General features: G+C 38.9%; 1 protein-coding gene across 1 annotated transcript in view; it reads right to left on the reverse strand.

Annotated features, from left to right (window-relative positions):
• The window catches only part of SBF2 (SET binding factor 2), a 452,940-nt gene that overhangs the window by 24,856 nt on the left and 409,937 nt on the right, over nucleotides 1–18,147 (reverse strand). The window contains 5 exon segments of the mRNA XM_040630773.1: nucleotides 374–559; nucleotides 1,261–1,362; nucleotides 3,397–3,573; nucleotides 6,875–7,059; nucleotides 16,674–16,814. Coding sequence (XP_040486707.1) covers nucleotides 374–559; nucleotides 1,261–1,362; nucleotides 3,397–3,573; nucleotides 6,875–7,059; nucleotides 16,674–16,814 — 791 coding nt within the window.

Below are 18,147 nucleotides of genomic sequence, written 5' to 3' on the forward strand. Positions count from 1 at the left end.
CAAATTGGGAAGACCACCTGCTGGATTTCAGGCCCTGCCATCACCTAGAGATTTTGGCTGTTCTACCATAGATCAAACCTTCCTGGACAACAAAGCCAGGTGTGCTCCTCTTCTTAGGAGATGATAATTTAGAGTGCTGGCCACTTCACATGGGGGCCAGCCCAATAGCCAACTCAGCTATCCTAGTTTTAGAAACCAACTAGTTCTTTTTCTTCTCTATTCCCAGGAATCCATGGCTAAGATTTCAGCAAGTCTTATGGCTGAGTCCATCAGAGTCATGACATGAAGATACCTGGCACAGCACTGCAATGAGCAATAAATGCCTTTCTTTTCTTTCCTTCGTATCAAGTCAATTTAAGTTTGCTCTACTTACCTGGTGTACACAGTCTAAGAACTGCAGGAAGACTGGAGTAAAACCACTACCCTGACAGTTGAGGGTCAAGCTGCTCCGCTGACTGAATTTATGACCAAAAGAGAGCCATTCCTTTTCGACCAACATCCGGAAGCCTTCGAGTGTCCTATAAAAGGGATCACTGAGTAACTGCACCAGGGATGTCACCTACGGCACAAGCAGGATGAATACTTCATTACTTTCAGTCCTGAAAAAACTTTGTTACTAAGACAGGCGAAGTCACCTGAACAGCAAATTTGTTCACTAACTGCCCCAGGACAGCCAATCAAATTAATTCTGCAAACTTTCCAGTAAAAATGAAAACTCAAATTCGTTTTGGCCACATGTTTTCTCTCAGGGAATTACGATTTAAATCTTTACTGGCCAGTTTGTAACTGCAGCCCTCTCCTACAGGTTAATTAATAAGGCTAGAGGGTCAGTTCAAACCTATTATCTACTTTTTGGCAGGTATAGATTAATGTCTTACCTAGTTTATACTTATACTTTTCTTTTTTCACTCTGGAGTGGGTAAAGGAGGGGCTTACTGAAAGCCAGGGAAAGGACTGATAAAACCCAGGAAGGATGACCCATGTCCTACCCTCTGGTCGAGGGCTCTGTTTGTATCCTCCCGTGGTGTATCTGTCATGTGGCAGCCCGACGCCCTGGGCCAGAGCTCCAGGCTATGCAGTGCCTGGAAGCTCAGGGCACAGAGCTTTCTGATGGATACTAAGTGGTTTTTAACATAGGACTTTCTCTATCCATAAACACATTAGTCATTATATATAAGATTCATCTGTAGAATTTAAAAACAACTGAATTTAAATATAAATCTAAAACTAAGTATATAAAACTATGTTTTAGTAGTTTACTTGTGCAGTGATGTCCCAGCCTTCCTCCAAACAGACCAAAACTGAGGAACCATTCTCAAGTACTTCTGATACAACCACAGCCAGCTGCATTATCCTGTGAAGCTAAGAGATAGGAAAGGAGGCCACAATTAGACCAGGCGCTTTCTGAGCACCAAGAACAGACAGACTCATTATCAACCTTAGATAACGAAACAAGTTAGGGATAAAGTATTTGGACAAAAGAACCACGTAAGGTTTAAATGCTTAAAGTTCTTTGTCAAAATCAAGATGAAACTGACATGATTTAAAAGTAGACATATTTTAAAACAATGTGTTCAAATGATAGACAATGAAATAAACTGACCGTGCGTGATCCCCTCAAAGCAGAAGAGCTACAGAATTCCACACAATGGAAAAGACAAGAGATACTAAGTGGCCCTGACAACACAGTTACTGGACTTAAAATGTGTTTTTCTATGATGTAGTCAATTCTACTTCAGATACTCTTAATTTTTCTGTAATTACATAGGAGGATGGTTGCACAACTCTGTACTAAAAAGCACTGAACTGTACACTTTAAAGGGCTGAATTTTATGACAAATGAATTTTATCTTTTAAAAAAGACTCTTATTTGTCTGCACCATGTATTCAATGGGAAGAAAACCTCTATTTGTGCTCAGCCTTTCAAGCCAAGTCAACAGACTCAAGTCCCTAATGGACAACTAGGTTGTGAGCGGAGCATAGAGATTCAAAACCAATTGTGTATTATAGTTTAAAACTATATTTCAAGCATCATTTGATATAATTTGTACAATGAATCCAACTGTCAACTAACATAAACTCCCCCCCCCCACCGCCCCCTGTATTTTAAACAGAGCTGGGCTACTTTAAACCCAGGAACAAGGCGCATGTCTTCTCCAGCAACAGGAAGCTCCTCACGCACTGTTCGTATAACGCAGCTATTACCAGACCTGAATTCTCTTGGGCTTAGCAATTGCTCTGAGTTAACTTTGAAAATGCCGATGTCCCAAGCAGGGCAGTATTTTCCACTGTTTTTAGTCACCAACTTCTGGTATGGATCCACTTTGGAGTAAGAAGCAGCACACAGTATGTACCAGAAACAGATAGGCTGGGTGGTGGGAACAGTTTGGGGCTGGGGCTCATAGCTTAGGGACAGGTATTAACATATCCTGACCTAGATTTATAGCTAATTATATATGTGGCTGTTTTTTTTTTTTCTTTTAATAGATAGTTCAATTATCTTGAGAATAGTCACTGCCCTGGGTACTCCGTTATTTCCTGGCTTACGGAAAACAACTCTTCTTCCTCCTTAAGAGAGGCGGGAAGCTTGGAGGCAGATAGGAACAGGGGATTAGAGGGGCTGGGAACTCCTACGGGGGGCAAAGGAATAGCAGGCATAGCATCAGTGGCCTAAACCGAAGGCTGAGGGTATACTGCAGAGGTGGTCTTGGCCAAATGTCCGCATCAGTGTTTAAAACATGCATGTCATAAATACCTTTCTTCTGTGGTTTGGAAGAAATGAGGGTTATGTGTGCTGGCATACCTATTTGTCCCTAATTTCTCAATAAGAGTTTAATTAAAAACATCCCAAGCTTGACTAAGCTGAAGAAAGGATATGCAGTTTTTCCTAAACCTTAGGTAGGCTTTAGGGCATCCAATATGACCTTGGTGGCTGGTCTGAAGGTGAATCTAAAATCTAGACACATGGAAAAGGCAAAGACACATGAGAGGTGAGAAAGTAACAGGGAAAGGCTCTTGGAGTCATCTAGATATCACATTCTGTCCTGGATCCTCACTCTGCTGACAACAGAGCAGGAGTCCTATAAATATTTGTTGATGAAATCTGTTGCATATCAAAAAGTTTCCATCTAACAATAAAGACCTCCTCCTTAGCATCCTATGAAGACAAAGTTCTCAGTGATAGAGAGATGAGAGCCCAGGGATGAAGAATTCTAGACCCATCTTCTAGCTCACATGGTTTCCTGGAACTGGAAAGCCTTTATGGAGGGCACACAATAAGGGGAGAGTGTCAGTTAGTGGGGGAACACAATATTTTTCCCCCTCAAATATCCATTCTGTATATCCAACTGGACTTCTCTTTCCTTGAGTTATACAACGAGCTGCTCCAGACATTACCTGTGGGAACCACTCAGAGTCTCCCAGGGCTTTCAGGAAGGTCACTTCTGAGTCAGTAGGGATGGTGCTCGGGACACATGCCCTCATCAATTTTTTAAAACTGGCTTTAACTTGTCGGATGTCATGAAATTCAACAGGAACAAACTCACAATTTAAAGCAAATTCTAACTTGAAGTTCTGTGGGTGAAGATGCAGAGAATTAGGCAGATGAAGTGCTACAGGTAAAAGAGCACAGTTTTTAACAGGGCCCATACTTGATGGCGTACGGTCAGTTGAGGCCAAGTAGCTACAGAGGTTGCAGAGGTCAAGAGAGTCGATCTTGTGTGGCTAATGTGTCAGTATTACTGGAAAGAGCCACTCGGTAAGCTCTTGTGGTTTGACTTGGATTGCTGTCATTCTGAGAATTTGGAGAGACTACTGGTAGTCTGGAACCGGATGGAATTTATAACACCATATATAAGCCAATTGTAAGGCCATGAACCTGGAAGTCTAAAGAGGAACCAATGACACGTGGACAGCGTGATTAATCCAAAACTGTAAACTAAGTCTCTCCAAGATATACACGGTAACGAAAAGGTAATATACTGTTGAGGTTCCAGAACTCTACAAATTGAAGTTTGTAGACATACACATATTTGTTTCTTATAATGCAAGTAAAACATAGTCATTGTAAAATGAAAAAAAAAAAAGTAGAGATGAACATTGAGAAGGAAATAAAAATCACTACCTCACTGCCCTAAGACTACTAACATTGCAGTTACTCTTTTAAAGTTAAAGATACAAAATTTTAGATATAGTAAAATCTGAAAGGTTTTGCCATTTCTAGCTTTGGGACATTTTTTCCACTCAATATGACACATGTATCAATCTCTATTTATTTGAATACTTTTATCATTTACATCTTTAATCCATAAGAAATTTATTCCACATGAGATTGTATTTGTAATTTAAAAATGCTAAACTGATGGTCCTTTGGTCTATTTTGTTTTGATAATCTAGTTGCCTAGTTCTGAAGATTTAAAAGTTCTCAACTTTTTCATGCCAAAGAATGAATTAGTTTTCTCACATTCTTTATGCTTTCTTCACATTCTGCCAAAATTACTCTATTGTATTATTTGCTTTTCTAAGAGTAAAACTGCTTTCTGGAGATTGGGTGTATAACGATGTGAATGTACATAAAACTACTGAGCTGTACACAATAAGATGGTAAATTTATGTTACTTGTATTTTATCACAATTAAAAAAAAACGTTGCCAAGAACTTATGCATACGGTCTGTTTAACATTTTATATTGGTTATTTTAGAGCATTTTTTAAAGGTATAATAAAGTTTTAAAATAAAAAGCAAAAACTCCTAATTATTTTTTAAAAAATATCATTTCTAATATGTATTAAGAAAAAAAGTTTCAAAAAAAAAAGAAAAAACCGTTTCTTTGTCTTAATAATTCCTCTTTTAAAAAGGAAGCTACCCTAAAGAAATAATCTAAAGCATAGAAACAAAACCCCACTAAACTGTATCTCAATAAAAAAATAAAAAACTATATGCTTGTAAATGGGACTGCAATTTTACATATAGAAGATAAATGTAAAAATCCAAAAAACTGGGACGCCACGTAGGGATTAAAGTGGTTATGAAGACTATTCTACAATATGGAAGCATGTTCTTGAGATAAGAACTCAGTAGCATACATGAGTTCTTATCTGTTTGTATTTTTTTAAAACTTACAATAGATAAAAGATAGTTTACTTTCCAGGAAAACCAGGTTCCTTTCCATTTCTCAACCTTACACGAGCTAGGTACGCTTATCTTATGAACGAGGAACTATCAATCATTGTGCTGACATACACTAGGTCATAAGGAATTTGTTTCTAAGTATAAGGTAGTAAAGTATGTAAATTGAAAAAGGTAAATATGGGCCACTCAAGATTATTTAGAATAGGTCATTCTCTACTTATTTGCTTTCCTACATGTCTCCTTTGTGGGGAGAAGAAAGTGTTGGGCTGCAGCTAGACAGCACTGTGCTAGCCAGAATGTGGCATACATCAGACAAATATGGCCCTACACTCTACTTTATTGAATAAATAAAAAGGAAAGCTTGAATGGAATATATGGAAATCCTAATAATTACTGTACCGGGATGGTAGAATTATGTTTTTAAAATATAACACTTTAGGATAAAAGAAAGAAAAAGAAAGAAGGAAGGAGAGAGATGGGGGAAAGGGAAGGAGGGAGCAAAAGGAGGAAGAGTTGCAAGGAGTCAATCTTTCTTACTCATATATGCATGACCACACAGCTCATCTGACGACTGACGTGCAAAGGCAATGGCAGAGGTGAGAATTTAGGAGACAAAGCTTGGAGAGTGATTCAGGTCATGAATAAGTGGTGTGCTGAAGTGTGGAAAGTCTGTGCTCTGGGGAAGACACTGGTGCCAAAGAGGCTGTCCAGGCAGCCCTGGATTACTGTGAAAAGTGTTCCAACTATTTTCTGGATACAAAGTTTTCTGCTGCATCAGAAGACACGTGTGCATACTTAAAAATTGAGCATTACCCAGCAGTTTCATGCCCTCTCCCCTAAAGGTTGTGACTAAGTGATTGCAGCAGGCCTGGCAGTGGGAGAAGAGCGAGCAAAGCCCGCCTGCCATAGAAGAGATGACTCAGTCACTGGCATCTTGCAAAGCAAGCATGTGGGATCCTGCTCCCAGCTCCAGGTCCACAGTTCAACTGAAGGTCTGTCTAGATTGTCCAGTGCTGACTGGGCACTGGGCTAAACTTTGCGGGGATTTCTGAATTAACAAATACTTTTATTTCCCACAAACCTATCAGCGGTAATGAAATTTATTTTGTAATATATGAATTGCTAAAACAAACCCAAGGAATAGTTGCTCTTGGAGGTAGAGATAATCTTTACAATTTATAGGACCTAAAGCATCGTCTTCAGCTCCTCAGCACAATCATTTCAAATTAAGAATAAAGTTCATTAGCATCTGATATTTTGAAATTTCTGACTGGCCTTAGGACATGTGTTTCTGTATATATAGCCTTGCAAAGTTTTTAAAAAGTTTAGCTTAGGACCAGTCTTGGCCTTCCCTTGTCTCCATATGCAGTGCCGTGGTCTTCTTTTCACTCTCCTACCTTCCTGTAGCTTTCTTTATCAATAGGGATCTGTTTTGCCAGGGGCACAGATTCCTATGGAAGCTGAACTAAGACAATGGAAAAACAGCCTGAATGAGCCTTATTTCTTTTTTTGTACATACACTTTCTAATATTCCTGATGTTTGATTTTTTTAATGATTATGAGGTACTATATTTAGACATACATACATACATACGAGCTAAAAAATTTTTTGAGATTGATTATTAACTCCAGATTAAGAATCTATGCTATAAAACGAAATTCCTAGAAAAGCTGGTTTGAGGTAAGTTTTATAAACTGCCTTCGTCTATCCGTAAAGTTTCCAAGTGAGAAAAAGAAATCTTACCCTTAGTTGTGACTTTTCACCAAATATATAAAGGGCCGCTTGGCGTTTCGAGAGCTGGTTTTGCAGGTAGGTGCTGTTACTAAAGGGTGCCGAGTGGTCCCTGCCTGCCAGCCGGGCACCAACATCAATGAAGGATGTTGGAGAGCTGATCAGGCGAGTGCTAGAGCGAAGACTTGCCCATACACCTTCACAAAAGCCAAAATAATTGAGTGAGATCATTTGATGTGGGAAAGCCACTGAACAGGGAAAAAAGATGCATGCTCTGTCGGTACAGTTTTAGAGGTAACAGCAAGTTAATTCATCTAACTATTCATGGATCATATTGGTCATTTGTAGTTTATGTCTGCAACATATAAGCATTATTCAATACAGCATTTCCAAATCAAACAATCTTAGGGTTGGAGGGACCTAAGAAGTCACCCAAGTCAATCCTATTTTTGCATTTTGATGTAAAGTCAGTATTTATAAATGAATGCTGAGATCATAAACAGAAAGAGTGCATGACACAGGGAAACAAAAAATGTGGGCAGAAGGCAACAATGAGATAACATGGAGTGACTCGGTTTCTCAGGGTTTCATGAAAGAAGTAAGGGACACTCCTCTGCTTTAGCCAGTCAACACAACAAGAAATGTACGTTAAGTAATAAATTAGAACTTGACTACACCTACTAAAATCTGAGGCTGGATTTAGAATTCGTATTTGTGTGTCATGCCAAAATGACATAATTTTAAACCAGCAAAGACTATATTCTTATCTTTTTGTCCCAGTATCCATGAAAAATAGTAAGAAGTTATAAATTCAGTAATGTGCATTTCACTGATACTTAGGAGGGTTTATTTAAAACTTCAGTCAAAAGCAGATGTCTTCTAAGGGAAAGGCAAAGCTAAGCTGCTAGAAGAATCTCATGTTACAAATTGACCTTACTTATATTAATTAGAAAAATCAAGAATTTCTACATGCAAGTGAATAGTAAATATTCAATACCCAAACACAAAGGCGAATACTAAGCCTCAAACTTTGACTAACACTGTAGTACCTTCAAAACAACCCAGCCCCTTAGAAATGTCCGTGTGGTGTTCATGCTGGTGATGGGGTCATTGGGGTCACTACCACTGCTTCCCTAAAGTGAAGTTTCTTCTCTAGATTAAGAAAGTCTCTTTGAGAAGCTTTAATATTCGCCAAATGTTAAATTAATCCATGTTTCTAGGTGACTGGAAGTCACCATAATGTTTGTCTCATCTACTTCTCTCTCTATAAGCATTTATAGGGAGAGGAGACCAGTTCCCAAGAAAAGGTTTTGTAGGTGATTTCTACTTAACATAGATGAATCTTTCCACACAACCTATGAATTCGTCTTCGGTGTTATGGCAAGTGTTTATAAATGGAACCATAGAGCAAATTCAGAATGTGGATGAAAATAAAGGACATAATTTGACAAACAAATGTGAAAAAAGTCACTTGTAACAAATATGCTTTCATGTGAAGATGGTTAAAAAGAGTGACACATCAGGACAGATAATACAGTACCTTGATTATGGACTCTTCCCTTAGTTGAAGATTTGGGATTTGACTGAGTAAAACATTTATCTCTGTGCCCATGCACTGGTAAGTGAGATTAAAGACAGAAGGAGGAATGAAAGGCAGATAGCAGCAAACATCAGAGCAAATTGAGTAAGAGAAGAATAGGTTATTTAATTTTTGAAATTAAGTTAACATAGGGGGAAAATGTAAATATAATAAAAGTAGAAAATATGATTAACAAAAAGCTGCACAGTCACACAAAAAAGATGAACCGAGCGCCTGTTAAATGAAATTTCAGCACCTGATTATAAATCTTATAAGCACAATGAAACGGACAGCACAGCAGAGTGCCACTAACAAATTATACCAAATGGAGTAAGCTTTTGAAGATTGTCATTTGTGAGAAACAAATTTATCTAAGATTAAGGAACTGGGGGTGGGGCGTAAGCGTTGGGAATGCACTGGCCCTAGTACTTAAGGGGGCCGGCGGACTGGCAAATGCTACGGGTTGTGCAGCACGTCTGTTCTTTGAGTAAGGTCATCGCAGCAGGAATGAAGCTCTGGTAACCATTTGGAATAACTAAGGGCATATTTTTGCAGTACAGCATCAAGCATTGCCACACTATCTTCTTTTTTTCCTTTTGAATTACATTTATTTTTAATAGATAGTATGAGCAGCAAAAATTCATGATCCTGTGGCAATCCCCAATGCCACTAAAAAATACAGCTTGTGATGATTGAAGTAATGACTTCTCCTAAAATCCCTACTTGCACCAAAATGATAGGCAGTATTAGAGATAATTCTTTTGTAATTTGAGTAATATTGTTTTTTCCCCGACAGGAGAACAGTGCTCTGTGACTGTGGCAAACTTCAGCTGGTAGTAACAACAGCGGTGGTTACAGTAGGTTACAGTTCTAACATTTCCTAACCAAAGGAACTGCTCAAGTCAATTAAGGAAAATGATTCTGTATTTATTCAGGATTGAAAATGTTAACAGCAGTATTATTAAGCTATATATTGCAAAACTGCATATGACATAATTTGATAAAAATCATTAGTGGTTTTTTTTTTTTTTTTCCCCCTGCCTCTCTCCTTTAGAAGCAGAAAATGAAGAGCATTAATGGCTTTAGTGGCCAAAGGCATTCAGAAAGCTAAGGGCTGTGGAGGCGCTGGCTGATTGCACACAAGGAATTCTACAAGACAGAACAAAGACCATGGGACACCATGGTAAAAGCACAGGGCCTCCTGTGTGCTGGCCGGCTCCTCTCCTGTCTGCTGAGGTTTTGAGCTTTCCCAAAGGAATATGGGATCCTAAATGCTATGGTGAAGTCGGACTGGTTGGTTCCTGATTCTGAGATACCGTTCGCTGAACATCTACCACTTTTGTATGTTAGTCCCTTTGCCTGGAACTAATTCTCACATTTCTTTACCTGAAAACTCCTTCTCCCTCAAGATCCAGGAACAACGTGAGCTGCTCTGGAAAGCATTGCTCACTGTCCCCGGGGTTGTAGAGGCTCTGTCTGCACTGGGAGCACACTGCACGTTTATTCTACTGGATCTTGTGCCCAAAGGGCAGGGCCCTAACATATTTATTCGTGCATCCATGCCGGGAGCCTATATAGGAACTAAAAACAGTCGATTATTTTTTTTTGAAAACTAATACATATGGAGTTGTTGTGGTCCTTCTACTGTATCTTCAACTCTGATTATTTGCCCTGAGAGAATGAAAAGAGGAGTATTAACTAATAAAAAAAAATTAAGCACTTCCCCAAATAGAGGCTCATTAATGAAAAACTGCCAAGTGTTCATCATATAGCAGAAAATCAGCAATGAGCAAATGGCCTGTACTGATATGGGCCCGCAGAGGGCTTGGAGAGCTGTAGTCCCATCTGTCAGTCATGTTAACCAAAGGCATTGCACTCCGCCGTAGTGGTTTTTGTATTCACTTTAGTAGGTCAAGTCGGCATTTTCAAAGAAGTGAAATAGATTAGAATTTGAAAATACTATGTACATTGCATGTGGTACAGATACATATTATTTCATGAAACTTCTGTTTTAGTAAATTTACATTTTGCATTGTGACTTAGTGTTACCTGATATAATGCCTTCTATATTGTGATACAATATAGAATGTATTTTAACTATGAATCACGATGAAAGAAGTTTGTAAGTTGCTGGCCTAGACCTAGAGCAGATGCCTTCTATCTTCTTGCCTTAGGCCTGTGAGGAGCAGCCTGATTTAAGGTAATTTAAATGCAGAGGTAGACTTTCTGCCAGTTCAGTGGAGTCCTAGGCAACCATAACTAATAACCACCACAACAATCATGGAACTAACATTTACTGAGTTCCTATTATGAACGAGTTACTAAGCTAAGTGCTTTACATATCTTATTTCATTTATTCCTCATAACTACTCTAAAGATAGATACTATTTATTATCTGTGCTTTATAGATGAGGACACTGAGCATTAAAAGGTTTCCTAAATTGCTTAATGAACACACAATAAGTGGTAGCACTGTGGTTTGAATCAAACTCTCAGTGTCTTGTCATGTAAGCAACCATGTGGCCCTGAAACCGTCCAGCAGGGTTTGGCTAAGTGGACTGCTTCAGGGAAGAAGTGGTGCAGCTCACCCCACCCATGGGAAGGCCCTGGTGTCCAAAACGTGAGTGTTTCCTAAGCACTGGTATTGTTCCCTCCACTCTGTTCAGGCCAAAGGAGAAGAGGAAAGAGATGCTTGGGTTGGATGTGGGGATGGGACTGACTCTATCGAGGTGGCCTTATGCCTAGCACAGTGCATGGGGTACACGCTATATTCAGTGACGGCTGCGCTGAAATGGACTGAACCAATCCCAGTACCAGTTATGCTATTTGCTAAGTGATCTTGGCCAAGTTACTTCATTTCTCAGATCCTCTTAAAATATGTATCCTAGAGATTATTATAAGGATAAACTATCACATGTAGAGAAACTTAAAGGGCCATGGAAATATAAAGATGAAAAATTAAAAGGCTGCCTCCAAGTGGCTACTTCTCAAATACACTGAGCTATTATATTTTTGTATTTAAGAGGCAGTATCCATTTTCTTTTTTAAAATTAATTAATCAATTTAAAGTGGGCTCCACACTAGGTAGGGCTTGAACTGACGACCCTGAGATTGAGGATGAGCTGAAATCAAGGTTTGGACACTTAACTAGTTGACTGAGCCACCAGATACCCCTTTCATGACATTTTTCTAGTCAACAAAATAATTTATCCAAGTTATATGTGCTTTCTCCATAGGGCTCAAAAGTGATTTTAATTTTAAATGAAAAGCAATGTGCTTTGTTCACATCTTCATTTTTTCTTAACTGGTTGTTGTGTAAAAGAGGTTGCTTCCCCTGCCTTAGGAACTCATCAACAGGCACACAGGATGTGAAGTGATCCCCCTGACTGAAAAAAGGGTGATGGAGAAGGTGGAGGTCAATCTAACTCTGGCTCATCGTGAAGATGACGTGAGAAAGGCACAGAGTGAAAATAATCTAAGAAGAAAACCAGGACCCAAGACTATACAATGAAAGGACTGAAAAGACAGTAAAAATACATAGAAGAGGAAAAAAGGAGAAGGTTAGGAGGAAGATTTAGAGATAGGAGGCTCTTCCCACACAGGATAGATGAGGAACTTCTGGAGAAGTGGTGCCTAGCTATCTGGAAAAATGAAGAGACTCTCATTGAGGGGAGGTACAAGGAAATGAACTATTTACAGGGTGTGCAAGTGTCTACACCTCGTCCTGCCCTGGCCCATCTGACTGTGTGTCTGCCTGTCGCGGTCACGTTAATAGGGAATCTTGTAAGACTTCCCGAACTTGCTTGCCCCAGTCCATTCCTGCTCTTCTGTGTGAGGAGGAATGACACTGTTGGAGAGACAAAGGAAGCAGCCCTAGGGGTCAGAGAAGTCGAAGGTGCTAGGAAAGAGCAGTATGCCATCTTCCAGTTAACCACTGGGACCCTGCAAGATCTGGGAAGCTTTGGGAGAAAAGAATTAAGAGATGGGATAAAAAAAAAAAAGATTTATGTTTCTGGATCTTAGTTTAAGATATCAGAATGATGGGCAAAAGACTGTCATAAGGAAACACACTAAGTTCACAGTAATTTTCTGAAGAAAATATTTGGGAAGGGTGTCAGAAATAATAATTATGGCCTCATTATGCATAGAATGGGTCAGAAACAAATTAAATAGGAGATTTTAACCTTAACAGGTGAATATAGCCTTTTAGGTACCTTTCATGAGAATGAACTCATGACTAGAATGTAACCACAAATGGGGATCCCCTTGCATGAAAAAGGCTGAGTCTGAGCCATAATATTAAAAAAGAGAAGCAAATGTAGGTGAATCGTGTTGGTGAATATACATGAGCCTCAGGTACTAAGATAGAAGAGATAATTCTGTACCTGAAATTTATATTACAAGTCATCTGGCCAAATGGAGGGAGAAATAATGTGTTCTTGATGAAGTTTACAAAGGCAAAACTCAAGAGCAGAGCGTGGAGAACTTGTTGACATGCCTTGCTGACAATATAAACTTTCAGATGGTAAACCAGACAATAACGGGAACTGCAACCTTGAGCCAGATTCTGATAGGAGCTCTTGGCAACAGGAATAGCAGGCAGGAAGCTTAGGAGACAGTCACTGTACTATTTTTTAGTTTAAATTCACTAAGAAATGATAAGAATGAAGTATGTATCTTAAACTTTAAAACAATGGTATTTTAAAAATTCAGAAGAAAGCTTTTTATGACTGTTATGGGTTAAACTATATGCCTCTGCTTCAACTCATATGTTGAGGTCCTAACCCCTGGTGCTTCAGAATGTTATCTTATTTGGAAATAGGGTTATTGCAGATGTACTTAGTTAAGATGAGGTCATACTGGAGGGGGATGGACCCCTAATTTTATATGATTAGTGTCCATATAAAAAGGGAAAATCTGGAGACAAACACCCAGGGAGAACATCATATAAAGATGAAGGCAGATATCTGGGTGATACTTCTACAAGCTAAGGAATGCCAAAGATGGCTAGCAAGCCACCAGAAGCAAGGGGAGAGGCATCGAACAGATTCTGCCTCATGGCCCTCAGAAGGAACCAATCCTCACAACATCCTGACTTTGACTTCTAGCGTCCAGAGAACTGTGAGAAAATTGTTGTTTAAGACAACCAGTTTGTGGCACTTTGTTACAGTAGCCCTAGCAAACTGATACAATGACCTTCAGGCCTGAAACACTAATTCAGAAGATGAGTGAAGAAGGTTGAAAGCTATTAGGAAATCCTGCAATTGTAGAACATTCTGATGAGGGAGAAAAAAAGTATCTAAAGAACCAGTATGACTGTCAGGAGATATGCATAGTAATCTTGGTCTTCAAAAGGGGAAAAAAGTGAATTTTGTGAAATACAGCCTTCCATAATGTTGATTCTGAACCAAATTCTAGAATGGATTACTAATGGATAACTTATTACTTAAAAAAAAGCACTAATTCCTATAATGAGTCTTGGTAAACTAACCATATAATCTTTTGTGATATAGTTAACAGCTGGAAAGAGTGGAAAATATCGAATTAAAAAGATTGGCAGAGATTTAGAAATATGGTTCAGGTGGGTTTTAGTAGGACTTCTAAATAAATATGGTTCAGGTGGGTTTTAGTAGGACTTCTAACTAGTATATATTAACAGATAATCTCTTTCTTCAGGGAGGCTTCTAAATTATTTTGATCAAGACTTCTGCCCTTAGGTCTGGCTTGTTCAATATTTTTTATTTTTTAAAAGATTTTATTTATTTATTCGACAGAGAGAGAGACAGCCAGCGAGAGAGGGAACACAAGCAGGGGGAGTGGGAGAGGAAGAAGCAGGCTCCCAGCGGAGAAGCCTGATGTGGGGCTCGATCCCAGAACACCAGAATCACGCCCTGAGCCGAAGGCAGACGCTTAACCGCTGTGCCACCCAGGCGCCCCTGTTCAGTATTTTTTAAAAACAAATTACATTATAGCAGAAATCAGACTGATGCATGACAAGAGGCTAATACACAGGTAGACAGAATCAGGATCCAAAGTCTAAAACAACAGTCCATATAAGAAAAGACCGAATTTTGTAGGTAGAGTACATAGCATATTTAGGTTCAAAAATCAACCCTCAAGGCTAGTACTATATATTGTTAAGAACAACAGCACATGGGAAGAGATTTCAAGTGATATTAATGTCAGTACGGTCAACCTAGTGATGGGGCCATCCTCATATCTAACGTAATCTGAGGCTGCACGAGTTCAAATCTGTGGAGTTCACTGAGTGACAAAGACGGCTAAAAGAAAGCAACCGTTCGAATCTGGGTATTTGGAGCTAATGAAAGTTCTCAGAGTGAAAAGATGATATCAGCTTTTAAATCTGAAGGTCTGTAGTATGGAGATTAAGATTTAGAATTTTCTAGGCTTAGAGGGCAGAGCTAGGGCCAATATGTAAAAGTTACATAGTGGCAGGTTTTTAGATCAATATGAGAAAGAATTTTCTAACAAAGAGTTGCTTACAAATTGAAGGGACTACTTTTAGGGAGAAATGAGTTTCCCATTATTGATGATGTTCAAGTAACTTGGATAATTCCCTTGGTATGTTTTCAAGGGGATTCAGCATTGCATGGGAGTGAGAAGAAAAGCCCAAGATTCTATGAATCCAGTATGAAGTAGGAGATTTTACAATCAAGATACTTGTTTTGGAATTTCCTCTGAAAAGTAAAAGAATCTCACATAATCTCCAGAGACCAAAGTGGGCCACCTCTGGAGCTAGAAGAGCAAATGCAGGCCTTTCTCTACTTGCTTATGCCAGCAGCAAAAGTCCAGAGGAAAGAAAGGGTAACCTGAATATCAATCTCTTCTGTTCCCTAACCTAGTATTTCAGAGAATAGGAGTAAAAATTACAGGCGCTGGAGAGGCACAACTCTTTGGATCTCGAATTACTTCTCTCTAGCTGCTTATGCTCTGTGATCAGCTTTTCTACCCTGAAAACCTGAAGCATTCTAGGGTATTCACAGGGCTGACCATTTAGATATGTTCCCCTTACCTCCCGTGGCTTCCAAACTCATCAACATCTAAGATTTCAGCAATTATTATGCCTCTTGTTCCAGGAGGCTAAACTCATCTGTCATGACACCAGTAACAAATTAGATAATTTATTTAGAAAAGGGTACTTAAGAACAATTTGAACCATAATTAGTTGATTTAAAATATCACTATCTAGAGTAAAGTTTTCTGATTTTAAGGTCGTATCAGTGCTCAGTTATAAAATCAATCTTACTAACCTCCTCGAGCAAAGCTATTGGATGGGTTTACATCCAAATGTCCTGGCACTACCTGCTTAAGCACAGTGGACATTCTTGACGTCCTCCTTTCAGTCCCTGAAAGTCAGCCAAAAAGAAGAACAAAACCATGTCGTTCAGGTTAACATTACTCAAATGACAAAAAGTTATCTTCGTGTATAGCAGGTCTAATTGCTGCCAAACATTGTACTTTTTAAGTACCCGCAGCTTTACTAGAGATAACAAGGCACTGTTACTATTCCTCAGAGATACACACATTTGCAGGATTATAGAGAGTTAGGTTTGGCAAGTGCAATCAGAGAATTTAATGATAACTGAAGCGAGGCATGCATGGTGTTACTTTACAAGAAAAGCCACTTTCTGCTTATGTTGAGCTGCTTCAAATAGCTGATGAAGCCAAAGAGACCAACTCTTCAAGTCACATGCTCCTGTGTCCTACACACTAGGGTTACCTCTACGTGAACCCTTTGGGTTCCATCACATGATAACTGAAACAGAATAGTAGTACAAGTCTTAATGGCTTCCTCCAAATCTAGTGAAAACAAACTGCACTACAAATTCTCAGGAATTCCAAACTTATATATGATGATTTACTACATATGCATTTAACAATCAGGTGTTCAACCCGTACATTCAACTTTGTAATAATATGTTAAAGTCTATGTAAAACAGATTCTAGGAAAAAAGATGACTTTATTTATGTTCCCCACTCTTATTATTCTTTTAGAAAGGAAATAATTGAATCCCCACATTTGGTTACTGTTCGTAGACATTAACAGTGGTATGCTGATTTTTAAATAAAAGGAGCTAAAGTTATAGCCCCACAGGGTAAAGCTTTAAGGGGTCATACGGAAGTAACAGTGCAAATAACTAAAGAGACTAACCCTGGGAATGAATCTGACCTTTCATAGTTGTCAAGAAGAAAAATATTATCAGATCTTACCTGGAGACAGAGCAAGTGCTGGCCTGACAGTAAGGGTGTTACTGCCACTGAGTTTCTGATGCACAGAAACTGCATTCAGTAAGGCTTGCAGGTATTTTTCTTGTTCTATGCTACTGGAAGATTCTAAAGAGGAGGTAGGAGCTATAAAAGAAAAAGTGAATAAAACAAACTGTGTCTATGTTAATAAAAGAGATATCTACCTACATATCTTATTCTTTCTCTTTATAATCTTCAAGTTACCACACCCAAACATAGAAACCAGACCCACTTTAAGCTGTAAACTCTTAGACGGCTATCCTCCTTTGATACTGGTTTCACCACACCCACTTCTCGGTTGACTCATCATCCTCCCAGAAAGAGCCCAGGTCTGGAAAACCAGCACAGGGCTGTCCTTCCAAGCACAGCTGTAGCTTCTCATTGTACAAGTAATGTATAGAAATGAAGAGTCACAAAGGGCCACATCTCCTTGATGATTTCCCCCAATTATCCTGTCCTTGCTACTGTCTGGGAGCAGAGGATGAAGTGGGTTCCCCTGGCATCCCGGAATGGGCAGAGGTGAGAATTCCCCATATTAGCAGCTTTCTTCTAATTCTGCCACACGGGTCTAACAGGGCACACAAACTTGTAGGGGTTTGTTGCAGGAAGAGTGGAGGAAGATGGGGAGAAGGTAGCAACAGCTACTGCCAGATCCCCTGGTCCTTCAAAGAGAGGGACAGAGGGTATGCACAGAGGGAAACAAATGTGAGAGCAATTCCAGTTTGCAGGTAGTCTGAGTCTCGTTTGTGTGGAGCAAAGAATCACTGAAATTGGTCCAGGCATTTTAAAGGGCATCATTCTGGACTCATTAGAAGGACAACAGATATTGACAAATTTTCTTACATCTTGAATTAAAAAAAATAATTAGCAAAATTGTATTTTATGAACTTTAAGATGCCATTATTATATTTTGTAAACCTAAGATGTCATCAATTATAAGATGTACCATTATTTTACGTACTAAGAATTAAAAATTCTACCATGTAAACTACGACAATTTTTTCTGATCACATAAATTTTAAGATGCATCCCAATTTCAAAGATATTAAAATGTAAACATATGTGTGAGCTCAAAAGTATGAAATATTTTTATATTAGATTAAAAAAATCAGAAACCAGTAGAATAAAACAATTTCAATTTTTTTCCCAATGAAAAGCTCAGTGATGTATTTCTCAGGGCTCCTGAAATGATACCCTCACTTTACGTAACTTACGTATGCTGTGTTCTATTATATTTACTATGTGGCTTGGGAGGGTTCCCCAGCGTCAAAAATAGTTCAAAGCCAATTGCCTTTAATTATACCAACGCTGAGACTCCAAGACAGGTGGGATGATGATGATGATGATGATGTGTTGTGTGTGTGCTGCCCTCAGTCAAGTGAATTTTCAGGAGGAAAATGGATGAGCATAAAAAGGAGGTGTCAAAGGCGCATGGTTT

Source organism: Ursus maritimus, unplaced genomic scaffold (genome assembly GCF_017311325.1).
Source record: "Ursus maritimus isolate PB19 unplaced genomic scaffold, ASM1731132v1 scaffold_16, whole genome shotgun sequence".
NCBI classification, from domain to species: domain Eukaryota; kingdom Metazoa; phylum Chordata; class Mammalia; order Carnivora; family Ursidae; genus Ursus; species Ursus maritimus.